General features: G+C 40.2%; 1 protein-coding gene across 2 annotated transcripts in view; it reads left to right on the top strand.

Moving 5' to 3' along the window:
• dym (dymeclin) overlaps positions 1-19,531 on the top strand; it is a 120,726-nt gene that overhangs the window by 37,569 nt on the left and 63,626 nt on the right. For both annotated transcript variants that reach the window (XM_066710532.1, XM_066710531.1), the window contains exons 9-11: positions 11,875-12,057; positions 13,043-13,221; positions 14,766-14,891. In XM_066710532.1, the coding sequence (XP_066566629.1) occupies positions 11,875-12,057; positions 13,043-13,221; positions 14,766-14,891 (488 nt within the window). The remainder of the gene's footprint in view (positions 1-11,874; positions 12,058-13,042; positions 13,222-14,765; positions 14,892-19,531) is intronic.

Below are 19,531 nucleotides of genomic sequence, written 5' to 3'. Positions count from 1 at the left end.
AGTTGAGAGTGATTCGTAACAAGCAAGTTTTTAAAAACTTGATCAAAATCCACAAACTTGTAGTTGAAAGCCGGAGTAAAGCAAAACAAAACAAAACCATCAACAACCACAGCTTTCTCTGCGGAGTACAGGGCCTGGCCTCAGATTTAGTTGAAGCTCCTTTTTCTCGAATAATGAGGGAAATATCTAACCGTGTTCATGAATGGTTAACTGCAGGGCTTTCTGAATGGTTAACTGCAGGGCTTGTCTTCCTAACTCCATGGTGGATTAGATACATTTTATCTGTCAAATGTCAGTTCCTGCAGGAAGTGATTTGAGTGGTCTCGCACGTATCCCTTAAGTACAAAGGACTTGTTGTACGTGCTTAGTTTTTCCAAACTCCCTACAACTCCAGGCTTCTGTGTCGGCATGGCTTCCTCCCACTTTACTACCCAGTCTACCTATTGTGGATTAATATCTTGACCACTTTTTGCACTTCCTTTGTTGAACCCCCCGGGATACTTAGCAATATCAATACTGTGTCTTCAGGTCTAAAGAGAAAACCTGCCTTTTCCAACACCTGGGAAAAATAAACATTGTTTTTCAGTGTAAGTATGCTGAAGGACCCAATGTGTTCCCCAGTCAAACCTAAGACATATCTAACCTTTTATAATTAGGCCTAGTATTATTTTTATTAGCAGACATGCTAGAGGTGTTTCAGAATCTTGGGTTTCCGGATAGTGCTTTGTTCTGCCTCTCTTCTAATTGCTTTGCATATGCAGAAGTTTCTTCTTGGTTTTATTAATGCAGCTTCATTAGTGAAATGCCTTTTTCAAGTTCCAAGCTACCAGCTTCCACAGTGTTCTTTGATCCCAGGGCTAGTTCATTGTTTTGCAGAGTGTATGAATTAAAACAAAGCAACTGATTTCAGTACACACTACTTAGTAGAATGTTAAGTAAAAGGATGTGCGACTACCCAACACCTTATGAAAAACACTTGGAGTGAGCACTAGGATGGTGCAGGATTAAGATTAAGGTGTGTATGAGTACATGGAATATTTGTGGTTTGTGTTTATGAAGGCTGGGTTTCGAAATGTTAGTATGGTGTGGTAAATGTGATTTAAGTTCCCCCCCCTTTCTGCCTGAAGTTGATCACATTCACCATTAAGTCACATACTGGTAAAGAACAGACTGTCAATTATTTAGTTTTGTCACAGCAAGATTATGCGACACGTACAATGGATTGGTATGCAAGACTCCACAGAAACTTTGTTGCCGCTTACTGCATAAGCTGAAGAACCACATACACTTGTTCCTTGTAAATTAGTCATCATTCTTTTTGAGAAAGAAAAGGAAAAACTGCATTTTTGGAGTGTTTGACTGAAAAGAAAAATCTTGTTATAAGGATATGATTGTACTAATCCAGTAGCTTTTGTGTTGTTGTGGTCTTGACATTTATAGTGGATTATTCATTCTTTTTTTAATGAAATATAATTGCAGGCTTCAGTCGCTTTGCAGATGGCACCATGAGACAGTCATTTAGGTTATCTTCCAAGATGCATGCAACTGTTCATGCAACCGACTGCATCTGATTGACTTACAGATTGATTCGTTGAAACCTTTATGATTTAGTTGGCCATTATGAGCTGTAAGCTACTCCCAAAGTTTCTGGACAACATGCTGGGTGTTGCTGCTGTGGTTGACAGTAGACCTTCCCCTGGGCATTTATGAGAATCTGTCACTAGGAAAGGGCCATAGGGTGTCTGGATTTCACTGTCAGTTACCTCCACGTTTGCATACCAAGTTTTTCTATGAGAATTGCTAACCACTACACCTCACTCCCTTGACCTCTGGGAGAGCCTCATCTGGGTTGTGTTAAGCATAAACTGTGACAATCCTAACCTGTGGAGAGCCCATCTAAGCCTAAGCAATTACACTGTGGCATTGCCTGCCCCCTGGTTGGCAGGGGGTTAACGGCATCCTGAGTCCACACTTGGCACAACCAAGACTAAAACAGTCGATACCATTGACGGTTAATGCATCTGACGCACCATGTGCCTTGGTGACCTAACTGGATAGACTCCTTGGGTTAAATTGGGATTGGAGAAAATAGCATCATCTTTCAGTAAATTCTACATCCTGGCAAGTTAGCGTGTCTCTTCTCTTGTCTGCCTTTCTGCGTAACTTTTTCCTTTTTACCCCCCCATCCCACACCCTTTCAATTGATGAATTTCTTTTCTTCTTTTCAATGACTCAAGCAGATTAGTGATGGCTTTTCAGACGGGCAGCTGGCCCTGCTTGTGGAGCCGGTGGACTCGGGACAGCCCATGACTCAGGTTATATTAGGCATCTTTCATCTCTGCTGGTGCTGGGCCCTGCCCGCACTTGCTCGGGCATATCAGCAGTATCAGTTACTGGCTGGGCCGCTGCCTGCCAATGGTGCAATTCTCAGAAGAAATGTGTGGCTTCAGCTGGAATGTACCCAGCTTGCAAGCAAAGCCCGATATGGAATGATTAGGGTGGAAATAATCGTTTAGGCGTCAACAATTAAAAACTTTTTTTATTTTTACTCGATGGTGTTCCTTCTCTCAGAACCATATATGTCAGTTTCCTTTGCAGAAAGAATTATGAGTCTGCATTGGATGAGATGTGCGACAATGGCCGCTCCGGGGTAGAGTTTCTAACTTTTTGTCATGTTTATAATTTTCAGCATTAGAAAACTTAACATCTATATGAGATCCACTGTATTTCAGGATAATATGGCTGAAGGACAATTACAGAAGCCTTGTTCGCCTCTTATTAGAAGCAGCTACAGTGCATCAAGTCTTATTTGTATTTAGTGAACAAGAAAGAACTTTGCATTGATCGGAGACCAGTCATCCCAGTGAATTGCCCTTGAATTCAAATAGATGTGAAAAGTTAATTATGAGCTCTAATGACATACCTTAGCTTTAACAAACACAGTTGCATACTGTGAGCAAACAAAATTCTGTCACCTCCTTGTGTTTTCAACCACAATGTCAGCATAAGCTACAGAAGTATGCAAAAGGATGCAGACCCACTGAGCTTCTGACCAAAGCAGCTAATGACCTTTCCCAACCTGCTCACCTAGCCATCAAATATTAGCTATTGTAAAATAATGTTGAATGATAACCTACCCCCATAGCTTGGTTGCAAGGAATGTACTAAACAAAGAAAACAAAAGAAGAGTGGCTTGCTTTCTTTTTCTTAATTTGTCATTGAAGCCATGTTCAGATAAGACCTCCACTTTGTGATGATTTACAATAAAAAAACACCCTCTTCTCCCTGCTGTCGAAGGTTTGGCCTGAAGATGATTCACCGCCCCCTTTTCTCAGTGGTCTGTTTCTTATGAAGCCGTTGTTCAACAAATACAATATGTGACCACGACAAAGACAAATAATCAAATGTTTCCACAGCAGTTTCCCATGGAGTCGACCCCTCTTGTCCTCTTCAAAGATCGTGGAGTGGTGGCAAGGCAGTTACTCGAAATGTTACTAAAGGTTACAGTCCATACTTGACAGTAGCATTGGTGATATGGAAATAACTGCTTCACTGCAGTTCCACGACTGTATCATATGGAGGTTTCTTCGTAGAATCCAGTCAATTTGTCCATTTGGAAATGTAGACAAACATCAAATGGTAACAATGGAAATGCAAAGTCTCCCAACAAGACTTAATGAAGAGATTTGAAAAAGGAGTAATTTATAGGACAAAAGAAATGAGCTGTAGAAAATATGAGCCTTCTGTTGTTCTCTATTTATCCAACAACCCAAAGCCCTTCACACTACAATTAATAGGTAACTTCTTGTACCGTATGTACTCCCCTAACCCACCCCCAGCTGCACAAGCCACTCCAATTAGTACCTGAACTCATTTATACAGAACTGGATCTTGTAAGACCCTCATTAGGAGATGCAGTGTACTCTCTTGACATTGAGTCAACCTCATGAATTCTGTTGCAATTTTAATGTCTCAAGATAAACTGGTGTTGGCTGACAGCCGTCTGCTGTGAGGATTAGCACCCTGTCTAGCCTCTGGGATCCGCAGCCAGAGGGAGCTGGAAAATGGGGTCGGATTATCAGGTTTAGAGCTGGGAGTCCGGGCTGACCATGGGTGAAGCTCACAAGAGTTACATCATCAGAGACGGAACAGCAGTCTCGGCCAGTAAGATCTGCTTGATAGACACCTTGATACAATGGATGCCTTAACGTGTTAGATAATGTGCATGATCTCTGGCTGTATTTAAGAGATGCTTTTCACCTTATTTTAATTGAGAAAAGAGTCAAAATGTCAAAAGGTTAAAGTGCATCACAGTTTTAAAGATTTCTAGTTAAAATAATACCTAATTAGTTGAGGGCAGACAAATGAGAGCTATGTATTATATTACCTAAACTGTTCCTAGTATGAATAGATACTTATAGTAAATCATTCCATGACTAGCAACACCTGTAATGTGTATATTTCTTGCATCCATTACAAGGAAAGAAAACGCTCTCTGGAATCTACAAGAAATAGTCATACCTATTTTTATAGATTTAAAGTACCAGCCCAGGTAGTGAGTAGTATTCGAGGCTCTGGACTTGTAACCAGAGGGTTTAAATTCCCGGTGGGTCGACTCCTGCTGTACCCTTGAACTGTCCCCAGAATATTCCAGTCACAAAAAGAGCCGTATAAACTGGTAACAATGTAAGTCACTTTTAATATAAGAGTCAGCCAAGTAAATTACTAATGTGTCCACCTAAATGGGATGTTTCCTTGCAGCATCTCCAATCTTCTTCTGACAAGCTGACTGATCACCTCACCTTCTGACCTCCTTTACCAAGGACAATGACTTTTATACCTCTGTGAGCACTGAGGTCATCTAAACATTTATTGACCTGACCTTAGCTGTGAACGCCAGACGGCTAACTTGTTTCCTTTGCTGTTGCGGCCTGCTCAGTGCCTATTGGTCAAACGAGACACAAACTCAGTGACATTTACACTAACAGGTCTGTGCTTGTCTTTCTGAAGAAGCTTCCACCTCACAACTAGTAGCCCAGTAAGTTAACAGTACTCAGATGGGTATTCCTGTTTTACAACCATGTACTCTATACATACCAAACATATAGAAGCATATGAATGATATAGGCCTAATCATTCCTCACCATGCTAATTTCCTGTGTATCTTTTTATTTGAAATAAATTGTATGTGCGATTTATACGCCTTTTTACTATCGTGGAAGTACAGCTAAACTGAACACCTTCGTTTTCTCCATTTCACACCTGCCTGAGATATACTTCCACGAGGTGGCGGAATGTTGGAATGCAAGCAACTTATTTTTTTTTTCTGGCTATTTTTTTTTTCTGCCTGGCAGTTATTTTCAAGATAGTATTACTACCATTTTTAAGTGCCAGACCACCAGCTTTTCAAAGTAAAAAGCTTGCACAGAAAGCGGCATATGCAATGTGCCAGAATCCTGAACTAATGTTTCAGACAGCAGGCTCACCCTTCCCATTTTCCTAGGAGTAGGAGGATGTTTCGAAGTGCATTGAAATTTATGGAAATTTATGAGAGTGCCGTCTTCATCAGTTGACTTGGAAACATTTTTTCCAAGCTCTTCACAGATGCCAAGATTATAATAAGTAGGGCTGAGTAATATCATCCTCACTCTCTGTACATTGTTTTTTGCGTTCACATTTTTTCCTTATAGTGTACATAAACAGCACCCTGCCAGCATAGAACAAACCTCACCTTAACCAGTGTTATAATGTGTTCACATTGAAATCTGAAGTAAAAAAAAATAAGAGAACGATACGTTAGTGCGTTTCAATTCCATATTCAATTCAATTTCAATTCCAACATGCAGTGCACTAACCCAATCAGAACCCGATTCAAGAAGGCTTTGAATTCCGGCCCATTTTAGTTTTGACTTCCACCGTACAAAACATTGCTTCAGGGTGGTTTCAATAGAGGCATGTGGGGTTGTTAATCAACCATACACTCACCTAAAGGATTATTAGGAACACCATACTAATACTGTGTTTGACCCCCTTTCGCCTTCAGAACTGCCTTAATTCTACGTGGCATTGATTCAACAAGGTGCTGAAAGCATTCTTTAGAAATGTTGGCCCATATTGATAGGATAGCATCTTGCAGTTGATGGAGATTTGTGGGATGCACATCCAGGGCAAGAAGCTCCCGTTCCACCACATCCCAAAGATGCTCTATTGGGTTGAGATCTGGTGACTGTGGGGGCCAGTTTAGTACAGTGAACTCATTGTCATGTTCAAGAAACCAATTTGAAATGATTCGACCTTTGTGACATGGTGCATTATCCTGCTGGAAGTAGCCATCAGAGGATGGGTACATGGTGGTCATAAAGGGATGGACATGGTCAGAAACAATGCTCAGGTAGGCCGTGGCATTTAAACGATGCCCAATTGGCACTAAGGGGCCTAAAGTGTGCCAAGAAAACATCCCCCACACCATTACACCACCACCACCAGCCTGCACAGTGGTAACAAGGCATGATGGATCCATGTTCTTATTCTGTTTACGCCAAATTCTGACTCTACCATCTGAATGTCTCAACAGAAATCGAGACTTATCAGACCAGGCAACATTTTTCTAGTCTTCAGCTGTCCAATTTTGGTGAGCTTGTGCAAATTGTAGCCTCTTTTTCCTATTTGTAGTTGAGATGAGTGGTACCCGGTGGGGTCTTCTGCTGTTGTAGCCCATCCGCCTCAAGGTTGTACGTGTTGTGGCTTCACAAATGCTTTGCTGCATACCTCGGTCAGTCAAAGTTGCTCTTCTATCAGCTTGAATCAGTCGGCCCATTCTCCTCTGACCTCTAGCATCAACAAGGCATTTTCGCCCACAGGACTGCCGCATACTGGGTGTTTTTCCCTTTTCACACCATTCTTTGTAAACCCTAGAAATGGTTGTGCGTGAAAATCCCAGTAACTGAGCAGATTGTGAAATACTCAGACCGGCCCGTCTGGCAACAACAACCATGCCACGCTCAAAATTGCTTAAATCACCTTTCTTTCCCATTCAGACATTCAGTTTGGAGTTCAGGAGATTGTCTTGACCAGGACCACACCCCTAAATGCATTGAAGCAACTGCCATGTGATTGGTTGGTTAGATAATTGCATTAATGAGAAATTGAACAGGTGTTCCTAATAATCCTTTAGGTGAGTGTATATGGGTTCTATAGGAATTCATTGAGTCTCGGGCATCCATTGAAGAAGCTGAATGCCCTATCGTGGGTTCCAGTTAATATTTCTTGAACACTGCATGGACCCACTTGGTATTTAAGGGGAGTGATATTTTGTGTGTGCGCTTATTGTTGTTTTCTTCAATTCAACATTGGCAGTTATTTTGTCACCACTTTGGATTCACCCAATATTGTTCTACCCTGCTTGCTGCAACATACCGGACACCAGTTCAGGGAGCATGAACAAAACATGTGTTTGTCCTCTGAAGCTAGAGAGGAAAAACCCAACAGAGCCCGGATCTGAATCGGTGGTGCCTGCACTATAGGACCCAAATTGTGCTCCAAGCATAGATTTTTCCTGGTTGACCCACTCAGGAGTCCCTGACCTGTTACTTGATTTTTTCACTTAATGCATAACACGCAATCTGGAGTACAGACTGCAAAAGCACGCGGCCACCTGCCATACTTCCTGAACAACAACTTCCCTCCTTATTAATTATGCAAAAATAGGGCCTCCGCTGTGAGAGAAGATTAAGATGTGTTGCTCTGAACAGACTCAGTTTTCATGTATTATTAACAGTCTGACGGGAGAAACTTCTAATTAGAATATTGATTAGTAATATTAATGTAATGCTTGGATTAGGTATTGGTGAAATGGGCAACAACCTGTACAAAAGGACAGTGCACTTCCTACAGGGGTGTAATGTGTCCAGTGTATTTACGCTGACATTTATAAACTCCTGGTTTCACTGTGAATGACCTGCACAATGCAATACAAGAATGACTTGGCAAGTTTACAAGCTTAACTGTCAGCTATAGGTTAATCTGGTTTTTAATCACTGTCACAAAGCAATGGCAAAATCTCTACCATCTGAATCTCTATAATCAGTCTAAATGACTTTCACTGACCCTTACACTTTTGATTTCTTCCCGTAAGTGTTTTTCTTCTTTGCTTATCACACAGTGACAAAAACTTGCCCACGTCTCAACAGAGAGATCATTGCTCATAGAGGCAACTCATGTCTTCACAACTTCAATGTTGATTATTTTTTTGTGTGTGGCAGTACTGCAGTGTTTTCTGTTTGTTTTCTGTTTTTTAAAGCAGCCCACACAAGTTCACTAAGATATGAGTAATGAAGAGGTGAACAGCACGGTATTCCACACACTGTTGAAAAAGCAATCTGTTTTGTTTGATTTTGCGAACACTTTTTTTATAGTTTAAACTGGCAGTTTCTCTCAAAACGGTACTGCAGAGCTGCGACCATGTGTCTGAGTCGTCTTCACAACATTTCTTGCCTGTTTAATCATTTTTAATTTATATGCTAAAAATTGACTTCCTAATTTTTTCCTCGATACAATGTGGCACAGTTTCTTAGAAGTGAGTTTGTGTAGTGGACCATTTAGTGTAGGAGCTAAATATTGAAATGGTCTCATTTTGTAGGTACATCTTTTAGGAAAATTGCTGCACAATTATGCAAAGGAATTGTAATTACTTTAGTACAATTTAGTGCATTTATATTTTTGTAGTTACAAGTGGGTTTGTCTAGCCTGAGTAAATGGGTAGTAGAATCAGGCTAGATAGAAGACCCTCTGTTTCTGACCCTGAAAATGTAAAATCCCCTGAAAAGTTTTTAGTCAAGTGCTCAGAATATAAAATTTCTGGAGTTCAATGCAGTATCTGGAAGTTAATAATTTAACATGATATTTTTTTGGATGTCAGTTCTTTTGGCGTTGTATCTAAACCGCAGGACTTCAATGTAGTCTGAGTTATGCTGCTTAACATTGTTGAAATATCTGTACACAGCCCTGCCACGATGCTTGAATGTGTTTCAAGTCATGACTATTAATAATGTTCGAGATAAAGCAGCAATCAGTTTGTCAAAGCCCAGGTGCTGCATATCAAAGAAACATAAAGAATGCAAAACCATCAGGAATACGTTATTTCTGATGCCTTTAAAATAAATGTTTATTGATTTTTGGATCATGGAATGTCACATACATATTTGCTAGCGCGGCATCCTCTTTTCAGTGTGAGAAGGTCTGTTAAACAGAGTGCCATATCTTCATATACTGTCTTTCCTGATAAAACAAATCAACTAAATAAATCCAGCTGCCTCACAGTTGTCTTGGAAAGATTCCTGTTCAAATGTGTGGTTCCAATGACTTTGTGTGTTTCAATTTCATTCTTCAAAACCCTCACTCTGTTGACTTCTATGCGGGGACGTTGGACAAAGAAGAAGAATCGTTGAAGGGCAGCTTTGATACATGACACACTTCTGTTGTTGTTTTTTTCTTTACGATATATTTATGTAAGATATATAAGCCCAAAGCCCTTGGGGGAGGCTGAGTGGCAGGGCAGGGCAATCTTCAATTGTCCGCCCCCCCAGCACCTCCTGTGGCTTCTCGGGCACCGGCTGATTTGACAGTGCAGTTTGAGCTGCATAAAATTCTCTGCTTGATGTCAAAGCTAAGCTGTGGGCATCCAGCAGACAGCAGATGGCTTTGATAATGTGCATTTATTGTAAGACGCAGGCTTTTGTCTCATCCCTTCTGAAGAAGTATGGAGTCATAGCTGTGGGCTAAAAGGACTTATTGGTGATTCCAAACTGGGTGGAGATAGGGGAGAAATAATTGGCCCTTCCAAGGTTGCTGAAAAAGAACCAAAAAAAAAAAAAATAACTTGACAGTTTGATTCATAGTGTAAAGCAGCAGTGATGTCAATTACATATGTGATGTCTGATAACTTAGTTGGATTACTTTCAGAGGTGCAGGGAACAGAGTTTGCACATTCCTCTGAAGGCTTATGTTAAAGGACTGTACTGAACAATCCTTTACGTTATCACATTTCTATATTTGCAGTTAAATAGCAAGTCAATTTATAATGTAAATAGGAATATATATGTGTGTTTGTACATTTTAAGATGTGTGTATTCAATACATGCATTAAGGATTACATATAAATATATTTTCTTCCTGTAAAATGCAGAGCAGTTTAGCGTAACTAACAGGACATTCAACAATGCAACCTTCCTTGTTACTTACTTAATCAAAATCTTGATTCTACCCTTTTATTCTTCCCTTATAGACAGAAACTGTGTTCTAATACATTTCAAGAACTTCGCTGATGTATCACAGAAAATGTTTTGAGCCTTTTCTATTTTTTTTCTATTTTTTATTGATGCATTATAAATTTAATGTCAATGGACACTTAAATACTGTAGTCCATTCTTGGAAAAAAACTTTAAAAAGTATAATGGTTCTGGATCCTTTGAGAATGTAGTTATCTGGCAAGTGCAACTAATTTTTTATGCAAAGAGTCTGTAGTCACGAACAATTTGACTCCAGGGATTGTTTATGCTTATGTGTAAGGTGTAGCTCAAGCTATTTACAGCTCTTCACCTCTGAAAGGAAGAGAGAAAGAAAAAAGGAGACGGGTGATAATTCCACAACTGAATACAAAAAAAAAAAAATCCCCAGAGCTAGACAAATAGCTGTGAGGTAAGCTGGGGGCTTTAGGGAAAAGGCCAAGTCACTCAGGAAGCATTCATGCCAAGGCAAAGCGGCCTGGAGCCTTGGTCTAGCCTGCCTGGTGCCAGCGATGTGCAGGGGTCAGTCACAAGACATGGTTATCTTAACTCGGCCTGTCAGGCATTCACTTCGCCACTGCTAGACGCGACAGTGGGAATTAGAATTTTTTGCTGGTGTTGCACTGAGATTATCACATCTGAAAACGCCTAGTCTGCGTTAATAGCCTAAAAAATTAATCGGAGTCAACCAGCCCGGAAGTTTTTTTTTTTGTTTTTTTTTTATTTAATGCTTTTTTCTTTTTTTTTCTTTTTTTCAGTTTTGTTTTTCTTCTGGTGGTGTTGTTGCTGCCGGGGGCTGCATTGACTTGTACCAATTCATTAAGTACGCAGATGGTAATTTTTCTGTGTCTCTGTTCCACTGCCCACTCCGGGCTCTTAAATAGCAATGGGGAGACAGAAAATAAAAACTTCCTGCATGCTTTCAGCACAAAGCAAAAGGCAGATATTTATTTGTACTCCAAATGGGCCACATAATTAGCATTCCCAAATGTCAGAGCTACATATCTATATCTTGTGTACAACACTGTCTTGTGATGCCTTTAAAGGGACAATATATTCTCTATTCTCTATCTATCACATATAGGCTACAGAACATAAGCAAATAAACAACCCCTGATCAAAAAGCCAGCTCTGAAGAACAAATATGGGCCAGGGGAAGCCCTGATTGCAGAGAGATTGCTGTTTCTTATTGAGCCATTCATTGTTTTTAATTAAGTGCCTTGCAGTGGTACACCCTTTCTTGCTTTATTAACTCAAATCATCAGCGATATGCATAAATGACCCTCGAAGATGGGAAGTTAAGAATAGAAACTGTGCTGCCGTAAGCTGAAAAATGTGGAAACATTTTTGAGAGGCCTTCATCCAGCAGTCGATCTACAAAGGCTCATGATGATGATGATGATGATGATGATAATGATAATGATACACGTGTATTCAACAATTAAACTCCCTTTCATTCATTTATATTTATATATTTTATGTCACCGTTGAGTTTCACCTTGATCTCTGCTCCCTCGTCTTCTTGGGCATGTGTCAGGACATCTGTGACGTCTTCCTCTTCTTTATGTGTTTCGATGCTGTGTGTTCCCAGGTGGATTATGGACGGTGTTCACTTTAGGAGGAGCCGGCAGCAAGCCCACCCCCGATCAGGAGCCTCACCTGCCCCTGTCCAATCAGAGCCTGCTGCTGCTGCTGGTTTTGGCCAATCTCACAGACATGCTGGACAGCCCCAACCCTTTCAGACAGGCCATCATGTCCTTCAAGAACACACAAGGTAGGCATCTTTCACCACCACTGCGTCGTCCCTTTTGCTGCTTATTTTATATGTATTTTGTGTGTTCGTTTGTCAAGCCAGCCTCAGCAACTAGTTATCAGAATCTGTTTCTTTCCAGGTATATGCACGTCACCCTTTCACTTAAAACGGCAATTACTTGAATTTCGAGAGACATTACAGTTTGAGACATCATTATTTGAGAGGGTTTGCAAATCCCCTGAGCCACTGTTCATTCTAGATAAGAACATTAAAAAAAAAATCAATCATTATTTAAAAAAAAGTTTATTGTTTTTGCCTTCAGTAACAACAATAGTTAACATTGTAGAATTAATGACAAAACTTTTTTTGGCTTTTCATTCACAATTAACTTCAAAACATGTGACCGGACTTAAAAAAAAGTCTTCAACAACATGTTTACACTAATCTTAATGTCTTAAAACAATCACACAGCAAAAAAAACCTCTAGTGTGTACGTGATATTCGCACCAGTTCCACCTCCGCTCCTCTGTCAAATAAGAAAGGGCTTCAAAAATAGTCTGCAGTCACTGGATGTAAACCTTGAACCACGTCTGTTTTGTAATAAGTTTCCCATAACAGCACACAAAATGAAACTCCATCATATCAAAACACACAAAGATACGTGTCTAAGGACTTCCTGACAATTCAAAAGGGTTGAGTGCATATACTCCCTCGGGGCACCTTTTGAATGCCCTTGCTGTAAACAAGCCATTTTTCTCCTCAGTTACAAGTCCCTCCTGCTACCTAAAGAATTAAGTTATACAAGTCAAAAGATATGTATATGTTTTTTTCTTTGTTACTTTACTGATACATTTTGGTGTCTATTTGTGATGATTGTGTCTGCAAAATATAGGTCATGCATGCTATAAAAAAACTCTTTGAACCTGCTACATGCCGTAATTTGAATTGTATGTCATTGTAATAACTAACTGGAAGAAAAAGTAAAACTAATAATTTTGTGTTTCAGACACGTCTTCCATCCCTACGTCACACCCCCACACTTTCCAGATCAATTTTAACAGTCTGTACACGGCGCTCTGTGACCAGCAGAAGTCGGACCAGGCGACACTCCTCCTCTACACCCTCCTGCATCAGAACACCAACATCCGCACTTACATGCTCTCACGCACGGACATGGAGAACCTCGTGAGTAAAGTGCCGCCATATCTCTCCCTATGACCGTGTAATAAAACGGACGTGGGATCCCGAGAGACCAGACTCACCCCATAGATTAAAAAGCAGGAGTTCTGAGGAAGGCTAGAACTGTCTTCGTTTATTTTTTTCAGCCTTTGTAAACCGTAGGAAAGAAGACATTTCATTGAAGATTTACAGATTTAAGAGGGAATACATTATCTAATTTCCAAACGTGTTAAACGTTGGACATGGATATGCACTAAAGTCCTCAAAGAAAACAAAGGGCAACTGATTCTAATGAGCATTTTAAACGTACCTTAAAAGGAATGTGAAACGAGATATAGGTGTACATCATTTGAAGGGCTTTTTACTTTGTTTTTGATAGATGTTGCAGGGAAAAAAAGTGATAAAACGCGGTTGATGTCCAATTTTCGCACAGCAGCAAACGCAGTTCAATTAATGAAGCGGTTGTGCACTTCTGTTCACATGCAGTTGCACTCGCTTGTGTTTCACAGCCCATTTGATGCACTGCTGGAAGTTCTACGAAGGTGCAAATTTATTCAGGGTAATCTTAGTCATCCACTTTGTCTTTGGCATTCATTGTTTATCCCTGACATAATGGGAAATTTCAGACAGTTGGCACTTTATCTGGAATCTTACGTTGGCTGATGTGATCTTATCAGGTTTTAAGTGTATTACGAGCCCCCTCTGTAGCTTCCAGAGTGATATCTTATAAGGCCCACCTGTAACTGAGCTTAGTTCTGTTGGCTCATGGAAGTTCAGCTCGGCATTAGTACGGGATAAACGAGAGACAAGCTAAACCCTATTAAATAAAACCAGAAACCCCTGTAAAAAATTTCTCTGTGCTTTGTCATCCACTTTAGTCAGTGTCCCGCTTACGGACACAACAAAGAATTTATGTAAAGGCTTAACTATATTAGCTTGGTAATACCAGAGCGCTTTCTCCATGTTCCAAGTACTTGAGGTGGATTTGTCTTGTTTAATGGATCAGTGCACAAATTTCAGTTATATAGTAACCAACAAAGGTGTCTGTAGATTTTCAAATCCTTTATTTCATAACAATGTGCAGCAGAAGACCGGGGGAGGTTTCACATCCCTGTGCTCCATTATTTGACCCCATTTTTAAATGACAATGATGTAGTTTAACATTAGTACTACTGTGAATATCCATAATATATATATATATTTTTCTGTGTGCCTCTCGGTCCTTGGGGCACTCAGGCTAATTGAGGAATCTGTGCCACAGTTCCTTAGAGGCACACTTTAGGCTCAAACCTGCAATTCATAGGCAGTAGGGGTCGCCCAAAACTGTGCACTGGGGCTGTCAACTTATTGAATAGCGTAGGTAGAGTTGCCTAACAAATCCTTTTCACCTTGCATTTCAAACATATTATGTTAGTTCTTTTCACTACAACACAGATTAATACTAATTCAAGACTCTTGTTTGTTAAGGAACTTGGGTTTGGATTCGGTGCCCTCGATTTTGTGTCTTATTGATCTGACACTCACTATCTCTCTGTCTTTCTTTCTTACAGGTCATGCCTATTCTGGAGATCCTGTACCATGTGGAAGACAGGAATTCACACCATGTGTACATGGCTCTCATCATTCTGCTCATCCTGACAGAGGATGACTCCTTCAACCGATCCATCCATGAAGTGGTGAGTGGGCACCTTCAGGGTGGCTAATACTCTGAAAATGTACAACCTTGTTGATGCCGGTTTTTGCATACTGAGGACACAGTGTGCGTATGGCTCCATTTCACTTGGAAGCATGGCCCACCAAATCAGGAGGTGTAGTTTTGCATATAATAAGTTTGAAGACGAGAAACAAATCTGTCAGCTAAGGCCAATGAAGCTGTCTGACCCCTGCAATATCAGATCACTACTCTGTTAAACTGGACTTTAACAATTGGGGAGGGGGGGTGGGGTTGGTTGTTGGCAATAATTGGGTGTTTATATAGCAAAATACAGATTGAATGCCCTTAATATTATATTTAAATAGCTTTTAACTCACACTGCATTTTGTAAAAGAGGAATATTCACTTAATATGTAATTATCAGTTGTCTTTTAACACATAGAAACAAATATCTGTTTCATATTTTATTAGTACCATCCCTGTCAGTTTTCCTTGTGTGCTTGGATTTTGAAGTCAGATGTTGACAGTTTAACTCCATAAACATGCTATAAATGGCCAGATGCCGGTATGATGGATGGGTTTGCAGTTTTTCGTCCTCCCTGTATTTCCTTTCAGAGACTTTAATCACATGGTAATGAAAAATATACTTCCACATTTCATCTCCTGTAACATGGTAGGCTGTGTGAAGTATCTTTTCTGAACCATTAGTTATCCTTAAAAACGTTGTGTGATCAACAGTTGTGCCGTTTGTATCCTCCTCAGAACGAGATATTATATTCTATCAGAGGGTGTTGTTTTTCTGTATGAGGTGGTACATTGCACATATTTTGTCTATGGGCTGTTGCACTGTGTCATAGAGCGCTCAGCCGATGTGTCACGGTGACCTTCTGGGTCAGTGGACTTCAGTGGAGAACGCTTGCTGGGTCTAGCTGGCATGTGTATCATTGAAGGTTGGGGGGCTGTTCAAGGTGTGTACAGCCTTAGGACTCTTGAGTCTTTTCATCTTCTACTTGGCAGTGCTTCTATAGTAGTAATTATTGATTATTTTAATGCAACAATCAAACCTTGTGACTGGCAGTGGCCATTGAATTTGAGTGTCTAGTGGAATATAAAGACACCCCCTTTCACTCTAGAAGGTACCTGCCTTCCTTTTTCTATTGAAGGTCGTTGAATTCTTTGCCTTGCGGCATTTTGACTCTAACAAAGTGTGTGTGCCAGCAGAAGACCTTGATAAATCTCTGGCTTCCTTGAATGCTTTATGTAGGTTATGTAGACGTCCTCTGAGGAAGTTCACTGTGACTTTGCTCATTCGAGTTTACCCTGAAAAGCCACATTTTAATATTACTCCTGGTTCCAATACTCACCAGTGTTGAAGTGGAAATATGAGGTTATGTAGAGTCAACATTCAAAGATCTCTATCACTAACCTATAACAATAACAATGCCCAAGCCAGTCACTCCTCTTTTACAATTTGCTGTTAATAAGGAACAAAAATGGACTGTGATCAAAAGAAGAAATGAAACAGTCTTTAATGGATTCAAAGTGTGTTCTCTCCGACATACATGTCAAGAAAGCATGTATGTCAAGAGAGCTGCAATAATTGATATCTGTTGATGGTAGCACTACATCTATATGGTTAAGGTAGAAATAGCAGATGCAGCTGAGCTTTGCAATACAGGTTCATACGATATGAGCCAGGTTTCCACCAGCCAGGTCTCCGCTTGGATCAATAGCCCGTCTCCGGAGCAGTCTGGTTGGGGACAGGGACAGGAACAGTTGGATGGGTCTACACTTCCGTCTGCTGATGTCACTCTGCACAGAAGAGATGTCACACAGAGGTCCTTGTATATCTCAGGGTATAAGTGGTTGAACAGAGTTTGTGCTCTGATAATTACACAAATAGCAGACAGACGCCTTGAGTGATTAATTGACTGGTGAAACCATCTAACTCAGTCTGTTTTTCCTAATGCATTTCTCTCGAGCAAATCAAACATTTTAGAATTTCAACTTTTTGTTTTTGTGTAGAGTTTGAAAATATCTGGTGAGCTCATTGTGAGCTGACTTCTTCTTGAATGCGATGTACACTAAGAATTGTTGCTAGGCACCATCACAACACAGCATTGACTTAATGGTATTAGGCAGCAAATCAAATCAATTTAGAACAATTATTTAGCCGCGGAACTAAAAACTTGGCTCTTGCATCTGTGAAACGTGTTACTGGGTGAGGGCGTAAACTTGAGTGATACAAGACTTTGTACAAATAAAGCACTGTCTCGTAGCAATGCAGCTCTCAGACAGAAAAAACACAATACATTTTTTCAGTGATAAGAGCTCTGGGGATATCTCAATTCTGTTTTCACTTCATTTGAGCTTTTGTTTTTCTGTACTACGGGCAAAACTGTGTCTGCTGAAAAATAACAGCTGTGTCTGTAGTTAAGTTAAACAGACCTGGCATCTGACCATCACATCGTTTTAAAAAGACTCTGTCAGAGACTGATTTGTTACAGTTTTGAGGGCTACTGCCATTGACTGTCTTGCACACAGTGATTCACTCAGAATAAACAAACCGTTCCACCGCACATAATTTTTTAGATTTGTTTATATCGCAAAAGGTTTTTAGTTTTTAGTTTTTGTTTTTGAAGATGTTTCGTGTCCATAGATACAGCTCTGAGAGACTTGTCCACACAGCCCCCACTGAGTGATGAAGCCACTATGCCACATGAGGAGTGATGTCAGGATAAAAAAACTCAACAATGAGCCGTGTTACAGGTGCAAGCGTGTCGTAGTATAGTTATAGTAACATCACAGAGACAAGAACTTTTGTGGCATGGTGGAGTGGGGAGACTTAATACTTGGATGAGAGTGGCCCATATTTATTTGTTTATTCCATCTCATTGTTCTGTTTTGCATTATTGTGGCATTCAATTAAAAACTGTATAAACTGTATTTAGTCTTGAAGGAGCTACAGTAGCCAGTAGCCAAGCCATTATTCATGCCACATTTGTATTATTTTGTGTGGTCTGTGTGTTACAATATGGTGCATTCAATCCTGGCTTAGTAGCAAACCTGTAATGACCTGTTTTTGGGCCAAAACTTTTAAACTTTGTCTCGCCACTGTGCCATTCTGCATAGCGTGCCCTTTTGAAAACCTGCACAGCCAGTGAGCAAGAAACCAATCTGATCTCCATTATCAGCTAAACCTATGCAAAGCTGCACATTGAGCTTTGACATCAATATAAATGTTGATATTTCAGAAAATTAGTTTTGATGACCCGAGACCCAGTTGGAAATTACTTCTGTAGGACAATGTTAGCAGTTTTTTAAGTGATATATCTGAGCAAGATGCTGATTTAAATAAAACAACAGAACAAAAGGCTGTGAGAAAAAAAAATCTGAACAGAGAACAATGGAAATGTAATTGAGATCTTGCATCTGGCCAGCTGGTAACATTTTGTCCTGTTGCTTTTTCTGTTATGCTAGTTTTCGTGCAATGTTGTATTGTCTAAAAATGAGGCTGCAGGTCAGTTTGCATAAAATTTAGCCAAAACAAGGCTTTAAGGTGCAAGGTTGTATGTTAATTCACTTTTATTTTAAGCTTGTGAGTGCCTGATAGCATGTTCTGTGCCTCATATTTCACCTCAGGGGTCTACACAACATGCTGGGGCAACGAACCTCAAAGAGCTTTCATCTAAACAAGGTGCACCTGACAGATTCGCAAGTGGAATAATATATACAGTTTTGCTTTTCACGACACAAGAAGGATATAGATGTCTTGGACCAGTGTCAAGGAAATAGCAACTTGAAGTGGTTCATGCTGTGTCTTCCCATCGATCCCAGCACGTGGCAAGGGAATGGTTCATCAATTAAAAATATACTTGTATCGACCGTGTCCATACAAAACACTATACTTATCATGTTGGAGGTAAGAACAGCAAGAGGCATGACACATCTGCTAGAACATATCTCAGGCAGTGCAAAAAATGCATATAATCCACTGCGTGGTATGAAGATTGCGTGGAAAATGAGATGTGCAACCTTGATCTGATCTTTATGTGCAGCCTTGATCCCATCATATTTTATCATCATAAAATGAAGTCAGTAGTTCATGGCTGTGCTCTCATCTTATCCAGTAAATTGTGAAATCACTGTCAGACCGTTATTAGGGTTTTCATGGTCAGGTGTTGCTCCTGCAGTAAAGGGAACCATGACCACTTTATGTGTTGCAGTAGTAGCACCACACTGCAGGTGGGGATGGGGGAGGTGTCCTCTCATGCTACACAAACACACTTGGAAGGTGGGTTATTGTTTGTAGAAAATTGGTAAAGTGAGTTTTGTTCTGAGGCCAGTAGCACCTTTGGCAGGGTTGAGGTTTCTGATTTCTGATTAAATTGGAAAAGCTGCAGACTGCATTCTTGTCTTCTGAAATAGATGCCACATGTACAAGCTATAATCTAGTGGCATAACAGTCAGAGCGTTCTTATTAATATCATAATTTCTTCACACACCACCTCACAGTCTCCCTCCTAATACTGCGTGCGAGCGCTGAATTAATTTCTGAATATTCAATTGTGAAAAAACACAATGCATCTAGTAAGGGGAATTATGCCGCTGTCAAATCGGTGTTTAGCCAGTCAAAACCAGCAGTTTTTTTTTTCCTCTCCT

This window comes from Amia ocellicauda, chromosome 8, assembly GCF_036373705.1.
Source record: "Amia ocellicauda isolate fAmiCal2 chromosome 8, fAmiCal2.hap1, whole genome shotgun sequence".
In the NCBI taxonomy this organism is placed as follows: Eukaryota; Metazoa; Chordata; class Actinopteri; order Amiiformes; family Amiidae; genus Amia; species Amia ocellicauda.
This window is presented reverse-complemented; position numbering and strand designations above follow the sequence as displayed.